The sequence below is a fragment of the Giraffa tippelskirchi genome, chromosome 3 (genome assembly GCF_054371585.1).
Source record: "Giraffa tippelskirchi isolate mGirTip1 chromosome 3, T2T-mGirTip1v1.2.pri, whole genome shotgun sequence".
Lineage (NCBI taxonomy): Eukaryota > Metazoa > Chordata > Mammalia > Artiodactyla > Giraffidae > Giraffa > Giraffa tippelskirchi.
The window spans coordinates 19,782,342-19,797,100 of record NC_137277.1 but is presented as its reverse complement, the minus strand read 5'-3'; the positions used below and the strand labels follow the sequence as shown (position 1 = coordinate 19,797,100).

The following is a 14,759-nucleotide window of genomic DNA, read 5'->3' as shown; positions in this document are numbered from 1 at the left end:
GACACTGAGTCTCATGATAAGTAAGTCTCCTGAGGTCACACCGCTTCGGGACCTGCGATTGGTATACAAATTGACTGCTGTGGCCAGGTCTTCACCACTTGTTTCTCAGCCTACTAGATGGAAGAGGCCTGAGACTACAGATCAAGGGCTTTGCCTTAGGAATCTGGCAGAACACAGTGCTTACTGCTGAACTGGGCAGTGGATCCTGGAAATACTGGGGGTAGTGCCTGCCAGAAGGTAGGAAAGTGGCCAGAGTGTTTGCATGTAGCTCATAGGACTTGATCAGGCATCTGAGATTTGCATTCTTCCTCAGACCCATTCTGGGCAGAAGGTAGAGTTTAGTGCGTATACAAATGCCCTCTAATCTGCTCTAAATGATGGCGCTTGGGAGTGGGTACCGACCGTGCTGCTGGGAGGAGTTCAGGGATGGGCCAAGGCGATGCACGTGGAAGTTGTACCTTGAGCCAAACCACAGAACAGAAAATTGGAGCAGAATTATATAAATCAAGGTCAGAAATTTCCCGTCCAACCCACAGGGTGGAGTTTTCGCTATTCCTATCCATCCTCCTGAATATAAACCCCGATTTGATGTCAGTAAGTGGAAGGAGGAGCTGGTGGGACTCTCCTTTCACCTCTCAGCATTCACCATGAATCTCAAGGTAGTCCTCGTGTTCCTGGCACTGTCTCTCATCACCATCTTTGCCCTGGCCTATGTCTTGCTGACCAGCCGTGGTGGCTCCAGCCTGCCTCCCCGCTGCCCCTCTGTATCCCCCAGTGCCCAGCCCTGGACACACCTTGGCCAGAGCCAGCTGTTTGCAGACCTGAGCCGAGAAGAGCTGACAACTGTGATGAATTTCCTGACCCAGCAGCTGGGGCCAGACCTGGTGGATGCAGCCCAGGCCCAACCCTCAGACAACTGCATCTTCTCAGTAGAGCTGCAGCTGCCCCCCAAGGCTGCAGCCCTGGCCCACCTGGACAGGGGGAGCCCCCCACCTGCCCGGGAGGCACTGGCCATCGTCTTCTTTGGCAGACAACCCCAGCCCAATGTGACTGAGCTGGTGGTGGGGCCGCTGCCCCAGCCCTCCTACATGCGGGATGTGACTGTGGAGCGTCATGGGGGCCCCCTGCCCTATCACCGACGCCCTGTGCTGGCAACCGAGTCTGCCCAGATGTGGGCGCATCTGAAAGAGGTGGAGTTCCCCAAGGCCCCAGTCTTCCTGGCTTCTGTCTTCAACTACAATGGCTCCACTTTGGCGGCTCTGCATGCCACCCCTCGTGGCTTGCACTCAGGGGACCGTGCCACCTGGATAGCCCTCTACCATAACATCTCAGGTGTTGGGATTTTTCTTCACCCCGTGGGGCTCGAGCTACTGCTGGACCATAGGGCCCTGGACCCTGCCCACTGGGCTGTCCAGCGGGTTTTCTACCTCGGGCGCTACTATGCCGACTTGGGTCAGTTGGAATGGGAGTTTAAGGCTGGCCGGCTGGACGTGGTTAGAGTTCCTCTACCCCTGCCAGATGGGGCCTCATCCCTCCGCTCCCGGGTCTCCCCAGGTCCTCTCCCCCCTCTTGAGTTCTCACCTCAGGGCTCCCGGTACAGCGTCCAAGGGCACCTGGTGGAGTCTTTCCTCTGGACATTTACCTTTGGCCATGGGGTGTTCAGTGGCATGCGAATTTTTGATGTTCGGTTCAAGGGTGAGCGAGTGGCCTATGAAGTCAGTGTCCAGGAGTGTGTGTCTATCTATGGTGCCGATTCACCCAAGACCATGATGACCCGATACCTTGATAGCAGCTATGGACTTGGCCGTCACAGCCGGGGCTTGGTGCGGGGAGTAGACTGCCCCTATCAGTCTACCATGGTGGACACCCACGTATTGGTGGGTCAAGGGGCAGTCCAGCTGCTCCCGGGGGCTGTGTGTGTATTTGAGGAGGCCCAGGGACTACCCCTCCGAAGGCACCACAATCAGCTTCAGAGTCATTTCTATGGTGGTTTGGCTGGCTCAGCCCTCGTAGTCAGGTCTGTGTCCTCTGTAGGCAACTATGACTACATTTGGGACTTTGTATTGCACCCAAATGGGGCAGTCGAAGGGCGGGTCCATGCCACGGGCTACATCAACACAGCTTTCCTGAGTGGGGGAGAGGAGAGCCTCCTCTTTGGGAACCGCGTGGGGGAGCGAGTGCTGGGGGCGGTGCACACACATGCCTTCCACTTCAAGCTGGACCTGGATGTGGCAGGTGAGTGCCCCGGGGGATGAGGATGGAGAGTTGGGGTGGGCCAGTGGGAAAGGAGACCCCCACATCAAGCCCAAAGAGGTAAGAGGGTGGCATTCCAGTACCACAGTTTATTGTGGCAACAGCAGGGACTGATGTGAGTGTTTTGACTGCAGTCAGCCTAGATGCTCGGTCTACTGGGTGTTTAGCAGAAGATAGGGTTCCACTGCTTGGCCCCTCTGACCTCCAATTTTAAAACGAAACATAATGGCCGTGCTGGGCTAGCTGGCTGCCTTAGCCTCTCTGTGGGTAGGGAACTGGCCTTGCAAGGCTGGATGCAGCTGGTTTGGGGCTCTGAGTTCTTCATTCTGAGAGAGAGTGGAGGTAGGGAAAGCAAGGGGATGAGCAGAGGTAGGAAGCAGTGTCTAAAGAGGTTTATAGAGTGGATGTAGTGCTGGGGCATGAGAGAGGGAGGCGCTGGCTGGGGGCTGCTTCCACAGGATTTCAGACGACTGGGGAGACAGGATAGGGGCCCAGGCGCCTTCTGGGGAGGGTCAGCCCATTCCTGCCAGCACGCGTCATCACAATAGGCTCTCTGGTGACATGGCAGGCCTGCAACAGGCTTGATGCAAATGTAGAGGGATTTCTCAAGTAGGGCTCTAAGCACCAAGGGGCCTTTCTCCTCTTGATAGTTTTTTGTCCAGTTCAGAAAACAATTAACCAAATCAGACTGCCCAGAGAGAAAATTTGGAATCTGCCAGACCCTGTCTGTTTTACAGTTACAGAAATCGAGGAGGGTGGGGGGAGATGGGTCAGAAAGTGGCTGCCCGTATATAATGCACTGTAACTCGGCGTATTTCTTGTGAAACATTTTCATATCCTCTTGAGTATAAAGATGGCACATGTGCCTCTGTGTGTGTGTGTGTATGTGGTGTGGAGGTGGAGGGAAGGAGAGCTAAGAAAATAGCATGATGGAAATGATAGTATTAACTAGATTATTCTTTGACAAATTCAGTATATGACTATTTTCTGATTTGAAGTTTTCTCTCCAGCACTTTGATGTTAAAGAGCCTTGTCTTAGGACGTAAAATCAAGTAACACTTACTGGATCCTTAGAGCGTGCAGCGCAGGCTGTTGCTGTGGGCCAGAGGCTGTGTCAGGCGCCTGCACACAGGGCACTGGCGGCATTCAGGACAGCTCCTTTGTGCCAGCACCTTCGTGGGAGTCAGACTGGAAGGAACTAACAGCCTGAACCTGCAGAAAGAGTATAAGGTTTCAGGGATCACCCCAGACAGTTTAAAGATACAAATGTATTTGTGAAAAAGACTAAGTGGTCCCTGCCAAATTGAGAAGAGAAGAAAAAGTTTCAGAGTCAGGAGGAGTATGCAGGGCACCAGAAGAGGGGATCAGGTTTTTCCAGCCAGCTTCCCCAAGACAAAAATCCCTTTCATAGTTAGAAGAATGTTGTTAGCCACCTGTGTGTGCTTTTCCACTTACGGAGCTCAGCCACAGAACAACTTTTTTTATGCCTAGTGTAGAGACTCACAAGGTGAATCAAATTTGCTTCACTAGAGAGGCAAATAATTGGTCCAAGGTCTATTGGATAGATCAAGGCCCAGAACTTTCTGCAGCTATAGAAATATATGCCTGCCTTGTCTAGTCTGTAAGCTACCAACCATAGGTAGCTGTCGAACACTTGGAATGTAGCTAGTGTGACTAAGGAACTGAAGTTTTAAGTTGAAAGAGCCACTTGTAACTGGTGGTAGCTATTGGACAGGGCAGGTTCAAAGAAGATCGGCTAGCCCTCAAGTCCAGACCTGGCTCCCAGCGCAGAGTGCTCTCTGCTGGGCTCTGTGGCCGTTTTTCAGGACAGTGCAGTGGGCATCACGGAGATGACAAGGGACCTGTCTCACCTGGTGTGGAACTCCTCTCCCTCCCCTCACCCTGGCAGGGCTGAAAAACTGGGTGGTAGCTGAAGACGTGGTGTTTAAACCTGTGGCAGCCCCTTGGAGTCCGGAGCACCAACTGCAGCGCCCACAGCTGACTCGGCAGGTCCTGGGAAGGGAGGACCTGACGGCTTTTTTCTTGGGGAGCCCCCTTCCCCGCTACCTTTACTTGGCTAGCAACCAGACTAATGCCTGGGGTCATCAGCGCGGGTACCGAATCCAGATCCACAGCCCTCTTGGCATACACATGCCGCTGGACAGCACCATGGAGAGGGCCCTCAGCTGGGGGAGGTGAGGAGGGCCCTGGGGAACTGGGTGGTAGGGAAGGGCTGGTCCCCTTCCCATCCCAGCTCTTAAGAGACCCCAGCTCACTAACCTTGGTGGACCCTTCACCCCTGGATCTCTCAGATCCAAGCAGATAATGGGACGGGAATCAGTCTCACACAGAACCTGATCCAAAGGCTATCTGGGCTATCCAGGCCCTTGATGTTTCCTGACACTGCCTTCCTACAACATTCCTGATCAGATACCAGCTTGTGGTGACCCGGAGGAAGGAGGAGGAGTCCCAGAGCAGCAGCATCTATTACCAGAATGACATCTGGACAGCCACTGCGGCCTTTGCTGACTTCATCAACAATGAGACCCTCTTAGGAGAGGTTGGTAGCCCTAGGGGCAGAGGACCAGGGCTCCCCTGAGCCTAGTGTCATGGCTGTAGGATGGAGGGAATGGTAGGTTTCCAGCTCTTAGATTAGGGGCCAGAGAGTCCCCTGATGACCAACATGGCTCATCCCTCCTAGGGTGAGATTAGCTCTGGGACCAAACTACAGCTTCTCACATGGATGAGAAGCCTGTTATTTGGGCCTGGGGCTGTTACTTGGAGAAGCCTGTTATTTGGAGACGGGATTGTGGCTGAGGGGAGGTTCTCTGGGTCTCGCCTTCAAAATCTCCAGCTCCTCCTCTTCCTGCAGGACCTGGTGGCTTGGGTTACAGCCAGCTTCCTGCACATCCCCCACGCTGAGGATGTCCCCAACACAGTGACTCTGGGGAACAGAGTTGGCTTCTTGCTCCGGCCCTATAACTTCTTTGATGAGGACCCCTCCATCTTCTCCCCTGGCAGTGTCTACTTTGAGAAAGGCCAGGATGCTGGGCTCTGCAGTATGAATCATGTGGCCTGCATTCCCCACCTGGCAGCATGTGTCCCTGACCTGCCCACTTTTTCTTACCAAGACTTGTAGCCCTGAGTGTGTGGAGGGACATGGGCAGGGCAGGGTGGTGGTGGTGTTAAGACCTGTACCTTCCTTCCTGTTTCCACGTCCTGCTCTCCTGACCCTTGGGAAATAGCCTCCTACCACATAAACCCCCATATACCCTGTTGGTAAACTCCTGTTTCCAGTTCATTGTCTTAAAAATGATGAATTTATACAAATAATGCTGTTATTAAAATATTCAGGCAAAAAACATCACAAATCCTACCACTCAGAAATAGCTGGTATTCACATTTGGTGAACGTTATACCAGACATTTCTTTATGCATGTGCATTGAAATGGAAAAATAGAATTTTTTAAAAAAACTCATGGTGTGTGTAATTTATAATAAAGAGTATTATGAGATTTTTACTTGAATTTCTTCTTTGACTTTTGAAGTATCTAAGACTCCCCCAGAGAATATTGGGGATTCTGGCCAAGGAAATTAGCCAGGGAGGAGAGGGGGCAAGGGGAACAGACCCGGCCAAGAAATGCTGCTTGGGAAACTGAAGAAGGGGGGTGGGGGGTGTTCTTGGAAGGAGGACAATAGTTCCAGTTGCAGGAAAGGAAACATCTGGCTCTGGGAAAGTGGGGGCTGGGGGCCGCCCCCCTCTGGCATTTCTATGCATTTCGGTGCATTTCTGTGCTCATTCTGGTTAGCTGCATTATTTTGAAAACCCCACCACCACTTCCCCATACACCAGATCTCCCCTGTTCCAACCCTGACCCAGAGAGCAGAATCTGAACTGGGAGTCTGGAAGACAAAGCCATGTAAGGTCTGTGGAAATCGCTGCTGCCCTGCCTTAGCCCCGCCCCCCCCCGCCCCCCCCCCCCGCCCCAGTTGCCCCACCCCGCCCCCAGCCTTCCCATGCTTTTCCCACCTTCTGTTTCCTTTGCATCAGAATACTGAAAACCTCAGCCAGAGACCAGGCACCCTCAATACAGGGGCCAAAAGACACCCTCGTCTGCTGGCCTGAGCACACGAGTCTCCAGTTTGGTTCAATCCTCTGCCTCTATATTCACAGGACCATGAACCAGAAGACCACCCTGGTGCTCCTCGCTTTGGCTGTCATCACCATCTTTGCCTTGGTGTGTGTCTTACTAGCTGGCAGGGGAGGAGATGGGGGTGAACCCAGCCACCCTCACTACTGCCCCTCCGGAGCCCCCAGTGTCCAGCCCTGGACACACCCTGACCAGAACCAGCTGTTTGCAGACCTGAGCCGAGAAGAGCTGATGGCTGTGATGAGCTTCCTGACTCAGAAGCTGGGGCCAGACCTGGTGGATGCAGTCCAGGCCCGACCCTCAGACAACTGCGTCTTCTCAATAGAGCTGCAGCTGCCCCCCAAGGCTGCAGCCCTGGCCCACCTGGACAGGGGGAGCCCCTCACCTGCCCGGGAGGCACTGGCCATCGTCTTCTTTGGCGGACAACCCCAGCCCAATGTGACTGAGCTGGTGGTGGGGCCGCTGCCCCGGCCCTCCTACATGCGGGATGTGACCGTGGAGCGTCATGGGGGCCCCCTGCCGTATTACCGACGCCCTGTGCCTCTCCGAGAGTACCTGGACATAGACCAGATGATCTTTGACAGAGAGCTGCCCCAGGCTGCTGGTGTCCTCCACCACTGCTGCTCCTACAAACAAGGAGGGGGGAACCTGGTGACCATGACCACAGCCCCCCGTGGTTTGCAGTCAGGGGACCGGGCCACCTGGTTTGGCCTCTACTACAACATTTCCGGGGCTGGGTTCTTCCTGCACCCTGTGGGGTTGGAGCTGCTGGTAGATCACAAGGCTCTGGACCCTGCCCAGTGGACCATCCAGAAGGTGTTCTTTCAAGGCCGCTACTATGAGAGTCTGGCCCAGCTGGAGGAGCAGTTTGAGGCTGGCCAGGTGAATGTGGTGGTGATCCCAGACAATGGCACAGGTGGGTCCTGGTCTCTGAAGTCCCAGGTGCCCCCGGGTCCAACTCCCCCTCTGCAGTTCCATCCTCAGGGCCCCCGCTTCAGTGTCCAGGGCAGTCGAGTGACCTCCTCATTGTGGACTTTCTCCTTTGGCCTCGGAGCTTTCAGTGGTCCTAGGATCTTTGACGTTCGATTCCAAGGAGAACGACTGGCTTACGAGATCAGCCTGCAAGAGGCCGTGGCTATTTATGGTGGGAACACCCCAGCAGCAATGCTCACTCGCTATATGGATGGCTGCTTTGGCATGGGCAAGTTTGCCACGCCCCTGACCCGAGGGGTGGACTGCCCCTATCTGGCCACCTATGTGGACTGGCACTTCATTCTGGAGTCCCAAGCCCCCAGGACCCTACACGATGCCTTTTGTGTATTTGAGCAGAACAAGGGCCTGCCCCTGAGGCGACACCACTCAGATTTTCATTCCCAATATTTTGGGGGCGTTGTGGAGACAGTGCTGGTCTTCAGATCTGTGTCAACCTTGCTCAACTATGACTATGTGTGGGATATGGTCTTCCATCCCAGTGGGGCCATGGAAATCAAATTCCATGCCACAGGCTATATCAGCTCAGCGTTCTTCTTTGGTGCTGCCCAAAAATATGGAAACCAGGTTCGGGAGAACACACTGGGCACCGTCCACACCCACAGTGCCCACTACAAGGTGGATCTGGATGTGGGAGGTAAGACATGCTGGCAGAGGCAATGATTCTGGACAGGGGGTGAGGAGTTGTCACTATTTGCTTTGGGTTTGATGGAGATTTCCCAGGAAAGGAAGATGTGGGTATGCGGTTTTGGAGTTTCATGCTTTCTCCTAGCTGGATGGGAGAGAGTTGGCTGTTGAATTTCCCTGTGATCTTAGCTCACTGGCTGGGTGCAGAGATGCCAGACTCCATCCACGTGACCTCATCAGAAAATCTGGCGAAACAGCTAAGCTTAGAGAAGAGATAGTATCTGGGCTAAGGGTCCTCTTTGCCCTCTTCCCTCCCTGGCACCTATACGGGCCCCACTTGAGTGAGGCAGACATTTGTTTTTCAGCTTATCTATGTCTGCCTGCAGTGCTGGTTTTGGGGAAGATCTGGGTGCATTCTGCTGAGTCCCTGGCACATCCAGGCCAGCTCTGGATATCCCCAGGTGCACATTCCTTGGCAGGTGGGCCCTCCTCCTCCTCGAGTTTTCATCTCTGGGCGCAATACATTTAAATGTGAAGGGTAGAGAGGATACTGTGGAATATTCCGAAAAGTTTCTGGAGTTGGTGGTCACAGAGAGCCAAGGTAATGGGATATTTAGGAGTCCATGACATTTCACTGTTGTTCCCCACATTGACTTCATCACCAGATTTTTCTTTCTGTTCTGCTGCTGAAATATCTCCAGCCTGTCTCCTGGCCTTCCTGCCAGTCCCCTCTGGACGCCAGGCCTCTCTTTGCTACTTCGACTCTTCTTCCCCTCAGATCCAGGGTTCACCCTGTGCTCAGAGGGACCTACCAGCCCAGGTGAGCCTGCTCCCTCACACACTTCCCACTTTCCCCATCACTAATGGATTCCCAACTGCAAAAGGACCACCAAGGCCTGTCCCTTCAGAGGGCAGCTGCCATCTGCCTTCCAGATTCTTCCCTGTGCTGTTTTAGTCACACCCTCACCCTCTGTGTCCCTGGAAACACACACAATAGGTGACAGTTGGGCTTCTTTGCTTTTGCTCCTCTTTTGCCCCAGCGTTGAATACCCTGCCATGCCATCTCTGCTGGTGACATCCTTAAGGCCAGGCTGAAAAGTGGACCAGAACTGCCTCGCTTCCTGCCTGTACGTGGCTTCCTCTAACTGTGAATCTTGAATGTGCTCCTCTCACACTGTAGGCTCCTTAGGGCTTGGCTTTCCTCAGGCTTCTGTGAGAGCAGAAGGGTAAGGTTGCATTCATCAGAATGTCCCCAGCACTGAGCACAGGCATCTTCACTAATGAATGTGAAACAAGGAAGGAGTGAAATCCTCAGAGAAATATTTCACAGGTCACCAGCTTTGGCTGAAAGATGTGGACATCCTGGGATGAGGGGAGGGAAGCAGGGGACACACTCAGTCTGGTCTTCTCTTTGGCCCCCACTCTGAAGCCAGGTGTAGGCAGAGTCCATGGGGTGGGGCAACTGCCTGACCAGCCCTTCCTCATCCTCTCACACCCCCCAGGACTGGAGAACTGGGTCTGGGCTGAGGACATGGCTTTTATCCCCACGACGGTACCCTGGAGCCCCGAGCACCAGATACAGAGGCTGCAGATGACCCGGAAGCAGCTGGAGACGGAGGAGCAGGCCGCCTTCCCCCTGGGAGGGGTCTCCCCTCGATACCTGTACCTGGCCAGCAAGAAGAACAACAAGTGGGGGCACCCTCGGGGCTACCGCATCCAGACGGTCAGCTTTGCTGGGGAGCCACTGCCCCAGAACAGCTCCATGGAGAGAGCCATCAGCTGGGGGAGGTGGGTGGTGTGTATTGTTGGAGGAGGGTGGATGAGATGAGAAGAGCATGTTGGGAGGGGCAATTGGGAACCCAGTTCACGAGGTGAAGTAAGAGCACAAAACATTTCCTGGTTATCAAAAGGCCTACAGTAAATACATGGTCCCCTTGGAAGGCTAAGTCCCAGGCAGATAAGTCTTTCCTGTTTTCCTGATGCTGTGAAATCCAAAGGATCAACAGGAGAAGGACATGAAAAGATGTTGGGCTCAGGTCAAAAAAAAAAAAAAAGAAGGACAAAGAAAAAGATCACCCAAGTACTGTATCTTTAAAAAAAAAAAAAGGTGTTGGGCCACCCACGAGGTGGGATGTGGGATGTGCAGGAAACCGCCTGCACCCTAGGGTGACATCGCAGTGATGGTGGGGATAAGCTGGGAAGGTGAGGTCCATGGGCTTGGCTCCCTTCTATGATGATCGGGCAGCAGGACAGGGACAGTGACCATGGACCCCTGATCAGCGCATCTCTAGGTACCAGCTGGCCGTGACCCAGAGGAAGGAGACAGAGCCCAGCAGCACCAGCATCTTCAATCAGAATGACCCCTGGACTCCCACTGTGGCCTTTGCTGACTTCATCAACAATGAGACCATTGCTGGAAAGGTCAGCTGACTGTGGGAGAAGAGGGAGGGGTGGGGGGACACAGAGACCAGCCCCACCTTCTCTTGGGGTGGGGGCCTGAAAACCTGTGATCACCTGAAGGGCTGAGCTGACTTGTTCTTCTGTGCTTTTGTGGATCTGCTCATTACCTGTGGAGGGAAACTTCCTAAGCTGGGAGTTCATCTGCAGACCCTGGCTGAGGCTCCAGCCTTTCCTGGAGAGGCAGCAGCTCTCTCAGTCTCAGCTCTGTGGACTGAGTCCTTTAAGGGCTCCAGGATTCAGAAGGGCTGGAATGACCAGGAAAGACCACATCTCTTATACCTAAAACTTCTCCCCTTCTGTCTTCACCACTAAAGGATTAATTTCCAAATGTTGAACTTTTCTGCCACCCAAACCTGATCTACCTTCCTCCATTCTCCTTCCTTCAGTTATAGTTTGGGAACTCTCCCAGAGTTGGGGGAAGTGCTAAAGTATCCTGTGGGTGTCATCATTTCTCTTGGCATGGGTAGGCTGATGGCGATGTGATGGGAAATGTCAGAGAAGGCACCTGCAGGCTGGGACATTGGAGGCTGATGTTGCTCCTAATATGAAGTTGATTCTTTATGCTATGACTTTTGGGCTACTATGAAAAAAACGTTTAAAGATTTAAAGCCCTCTTGAGTAATAATGGGCTCCCAAAGTGAATCCTGTGGGGGAGGAAGAGGTGTTCTTAGCAGCGCCAGGCGTCATGACCCTCTTTCTTCCCCCACTAGGACTTGGTGGCCTGGGTGACAGCGGGTTTCCTGCACATCCCACATGCAGAGGACATTCCCAACACGGTGACAGTGGGGAACGGTGTGGGCTTCTTCCTGAGACCCTACAACTTCTTTGACGAGGACCCCTCCATCAATTCTGCTGACTCCATCTACTTCCAGAAAGACCAGGATGCTGGGTTCTGTGAGGTCAACTCCCTGCCTTGCCTGCCCAAAGCTCCTGCCTGTGCCCCTGACCTCCCTGCCTTCTCCCACGGGGGCTTCTTCCACAACTAGGTGTTCCCTGGGATGGGGAATGTGACCGGGGCTCCAGGGTCTGGGAGTATGGGGAGAAGAAGGGCCAGGAGCTGGGGAGCCTGTGCCCTCTTCTCCCTCCTCACACCCCAGGGTCCTCTCTCTCCTCCATCGGTCCTCCCTTGCTTACCGCCTCGCTGGGATCATCCTGAAGCTATGCTGCCTGAATCAGGGGCTTCTCAGCTCTGTGCACCCCAACCTGCTGGGTTCCTGTCACAGAAGAGAGGAATGGTCAGCCGAGAGTCTGGAGTCATGGTTACACCTTTCCAGAAGACTCTTTGGTTTGGTGTTTTTCATTTTCTTTTCTTTTGTCTTTGCTTTCTGCTTTCCCCAAATCATTTTAGGCCATGCCATGTCTCTCCTGAGATTCCCCAGTCCTTACTGGGAGGAGAGGAAGGAGGCTGTCTCTGGGGATGGTTGCCCAGAGGCCCTGGGCATGGTTCCTGGCAGGCTTGTGAATCCAGGAGTCCAGCTGGAAGGGGCTCTTTGGCCCATGTTTCCTCTCATCCTGGTCCTCCTCTCTCTTCCTTCTTGCCTCGCCCCCTCCTGTTCTTCCCTATTCTTATAACCTGGGATTTACCTCCAGGCCCTGAGGGGATGTTCCTCAGCTCTCACTTTTCAACTCTGGTGTCCTCTCCTGACGCTAGGCCTGTGGAAGTCTGAAAATGCAAGGGACATCTAGCTTGAGAGGACAGTCCCCATGTGTCTCCCCGTGTCTGGGAGCTGCCCCTTCCCTCAGTCCTAGGGCAGGGTGTTTCCCCCACAGTTCTTTCTGCTCATTTGTATAGGCCTGTCTTGCATCCTCTTGCAGAGGACGGTCATGGAGGCAGCAGCAGTCCTAGTTAGCACTTGAGGTGGTTTGTGGGTGCAGTGGTAATGAGGAGTCATCATTTTGTGCCAGGTGTGTGGTGTGACCAGTGGCACACCATGTGCCACTGTACTTCTCTGTACTTGGCAATAGCCAACATGGTAGACTGGGTGAGGGCCAAGGGTGGGAAATAGAAAGACGAGTCACACCATGCCATGCTGCCTGGGCTGACTAATCATGTGTGAGCATGCAAATGAGCCAGGGCCTCTGGGGAAGGAGCCTCCCCCACAGGCTGTCCCTACAGGATCCAGGGTCTCTCCACACTTGTCCATAGATTGGAAATAATAGAACTGTCCTTCCCTAGAAGATTTGTTAAGTAAGTTCTAATACGGCTTGACAAAGCAATACTCTGCAGCTATAAAACTATATCTTTTTATAGAAATTACTCTTCTAAAGAGCAAGGCAATGCACAGAATTGTGTACAGGGCACCTCCATTTGTGTTTTATGGGGGAGGATCATATAAATACATATTTTCATATCTTATGGATGCATATTCAGAAGACACGGGTAACACTGGTTGCCTCTGTGAAGAGGAATCAGGAGGTAGGGACTTGGGAGGGAGGGGACTTGATACTACACATCCTTTTGTGCATTTTGAATTTTGAACAACGTGACTGTATTACCTATTCATTTATTATTATTCAAATAATAAATGGGACTAAATAAGTTCTGACTTCATTCTTTAAAGTAACTTGTCTTTTGGGAAGGGGTAGGATAGGGGAATGGCAACCCACTCCAGTACTCTTGCCTGGAAAATCCCATGGACCGAGGAGCCTGGTAGGCTGCAGTCCATGGGGTCGCGAAGAGTCGGACACGACTGAGCAACTTCACTTTCACTTTTCACTTTCAAGCATTGGAGCAGGAAATGGCAACCCACTCCATTGTTCTTGCCTGGAGAATCCCAGGGACAGCGGAGCCTGGTGGGCTGCCGTCTGTGGGGTCACACAGGGTCAGACACGACTAAAGCGACTTAGCAGCAGCAGCAGCAGCAAGGTAGGGGAGGGTACTCTGCCCAGGGACTCAATTTTTTCAAGTGTTTGAGACCCAGAGAAATGGGTGTGGCCTCTGTGCTTAGTTGCTCAATCACGGCCAACTCTGTGACCCCATGGACAGTAGCCTACCAGGCTCCTCCATGGATGGAATTCTCCAGGTAAGAATACTGGAGTGTGTTGCCTTTTCCTTCTCCAGGGAATCTTCCTGACCCAGGGATAGAACCTGGGTCTCCTGCATTGCACAGAGGTGTGGCCTCTGGTGACCCCTTTGCCTATTCTTGCCTGTATATCTCCAAGAAAAAATGTTAAATGTCAAGAAATCTCTTTTGCTGTCTCTTGCTCACTCTCCCTGTCTGTCTCCCTTCAGAGAAGGGTAATGAGAGGCAGTGGGGAGGGGTGGACTTCCACCTGCTGGAAGCCCAGGTAGGGCTGGGCGGTGAGGGACAGGAAACCGATTTCAGATGCTGCTCAGCTTCTGACCTGAGGGAGATCATATCCAGGGAGCACAGAAGCTTCTGCTCCCTCTGTCCTGCTCCAAGCCCCGGTTCACTTCTGGGTCAACAGTGGATGAAGCTGAGCTGGACAGAAGCTAGGTTCCAAAGAACAGGGAGAAAGACCTCAGTCAGGAGAGAGGGCCAGTGCTGGGTGGGTGAATTTATAACATGACCTGAAGTGAAAGTCAGAGTGACAGAGGACAGAGACTGAGGAAAAGGAGAGGCTAAAGACAGAGGAGAAAAATGGGTGCTGTGGCTCTGATACTGACTTGATGCCACTTCTTTCTCTGACCTGAGCCATTGAACTTCTCCGACGGGGCTTTTGCTGTTGTCTCCACCTCCTCCTGGTTCCTTTTTGTGGCCAGTTACACAATAGTCAGTGCTGGAGGCAAAAGGAAGAAAGAAAGGTGATGTCCACCCCTCCCCCACCCTGGTTGAATAGCTTGGAAGTCTTTGCCTTGAGTCCCATGTCCAGACCAAGGCTGTGAGGGTTTGCAAGTGGTGAGTGTGCCTGTGAGTGTGTATGGATGCTCAGTGAGAGCTTTTTTTAAAGTGTGTTGTCAGATTTTTTTTTTAATATTTTTCTTTCTGTCTCCCTTTGGCTGTGCTGGGTCTTAGTTGTGGCATGAAGGATCTTCAATCTTAGCTGTAGCACGTGGGATCTAGTTCCCCAACCAGGGATTCAACCAAGGCCCCCTGCACTGGGAGCAGGGGAATGTTACCCACTGGACCATCCGAGAAGTCCCAGAGTTTGCTATATTTAGGAACACTTACCACCTGGCAAATTCAGTTACTGATTAAGGTAAAATCCCAGCCCAATTGTGCGTTGATGAGATATTAATAATTGTGTAGAAAATCCTTGTATACTTTATACAGTGCTTGGTGGGTTTGGAAAAAGGGGATACCCGTAACCAAATAA

At 52.9% G+C, this 14,759-nt stretch overlaps 2 protein-coding genes across 5 annotated transcripts; both read left to right on the top strand.

The window, feature by feature from the left end:
* The first annotated feature begins 647 nt into the window (after positions 1 to 647).
* AOC2 (amine oxidase copper containing 2) lies at positions 648 to 5,780 on the top strand. 2 transcript variants are annotated; one of them, XM_081577459.1, is made up of 4 exons: positions 648 to 2,235; positions 4,163 to 4,367; positions 4,684 to 4,813; positions 5,126 to 5,780. In XM_081577459.1, exons 1-4 carry the CDS (start codon positions 648 to 650, stop codon positions 5,390 to 5,392), a joined length of 2,190 nt encoding a protein of 729 aa, XP_081433585.1. In that variant the 3' UTR covers positions 5,393 to 5,780. The 2 variants fall into 2 exon arrangements, with proteins under 2 accessions (XP_081433585.1, XP_081433584.1); XM_081577458.1 differs by having other exon boundaries at positions 4,163 to 4,448.
* Positions 5,781 to 6,282: 502 nt separating this feature from the next.
* Positions 6,283 to 13,027, top strand: LOC145541309 (amine oxidase [copper-containing] 3). Of its 3 annotated transcripts, XM_081577452.1 has the most exons (5): positions 6,283 to 8,031; positions 9,524 to 9,809; positions 10,313 to 10,442; positions 11,192 to 11,375; positions 11,640 to 13,027. In XM_081577452.1, exons 1-5 carry the CDS (start codon positions 6,432 to 6,434, stop codon positions 12,146 to 12,148), a joined length of 2,709 nt encoding a protein of 902 aa, XP_081433578.1. In that variant the 5' UTR covers positions 6,283 to 6,431; the 3' UTR covers positions 12,149 to 13,027. The 3 variants fall into 3 exon arrangements, with proteins under 3 accessions (XP_081433578.1, XP_081433580.1, XP_081433579.1); XM_081577454.1 differs by having other exon boundaries at positions 9,524 to 9,744; positions 10,320 to 10,442; positions 11,192 to 13,027; XM_081577453.1 differs by having other exon boundaries at positions 11,192 to 13,027.
* The last annotated feature ends 1,732 nt before the right edge of the window (positions 13,028 to 14,759 follow it).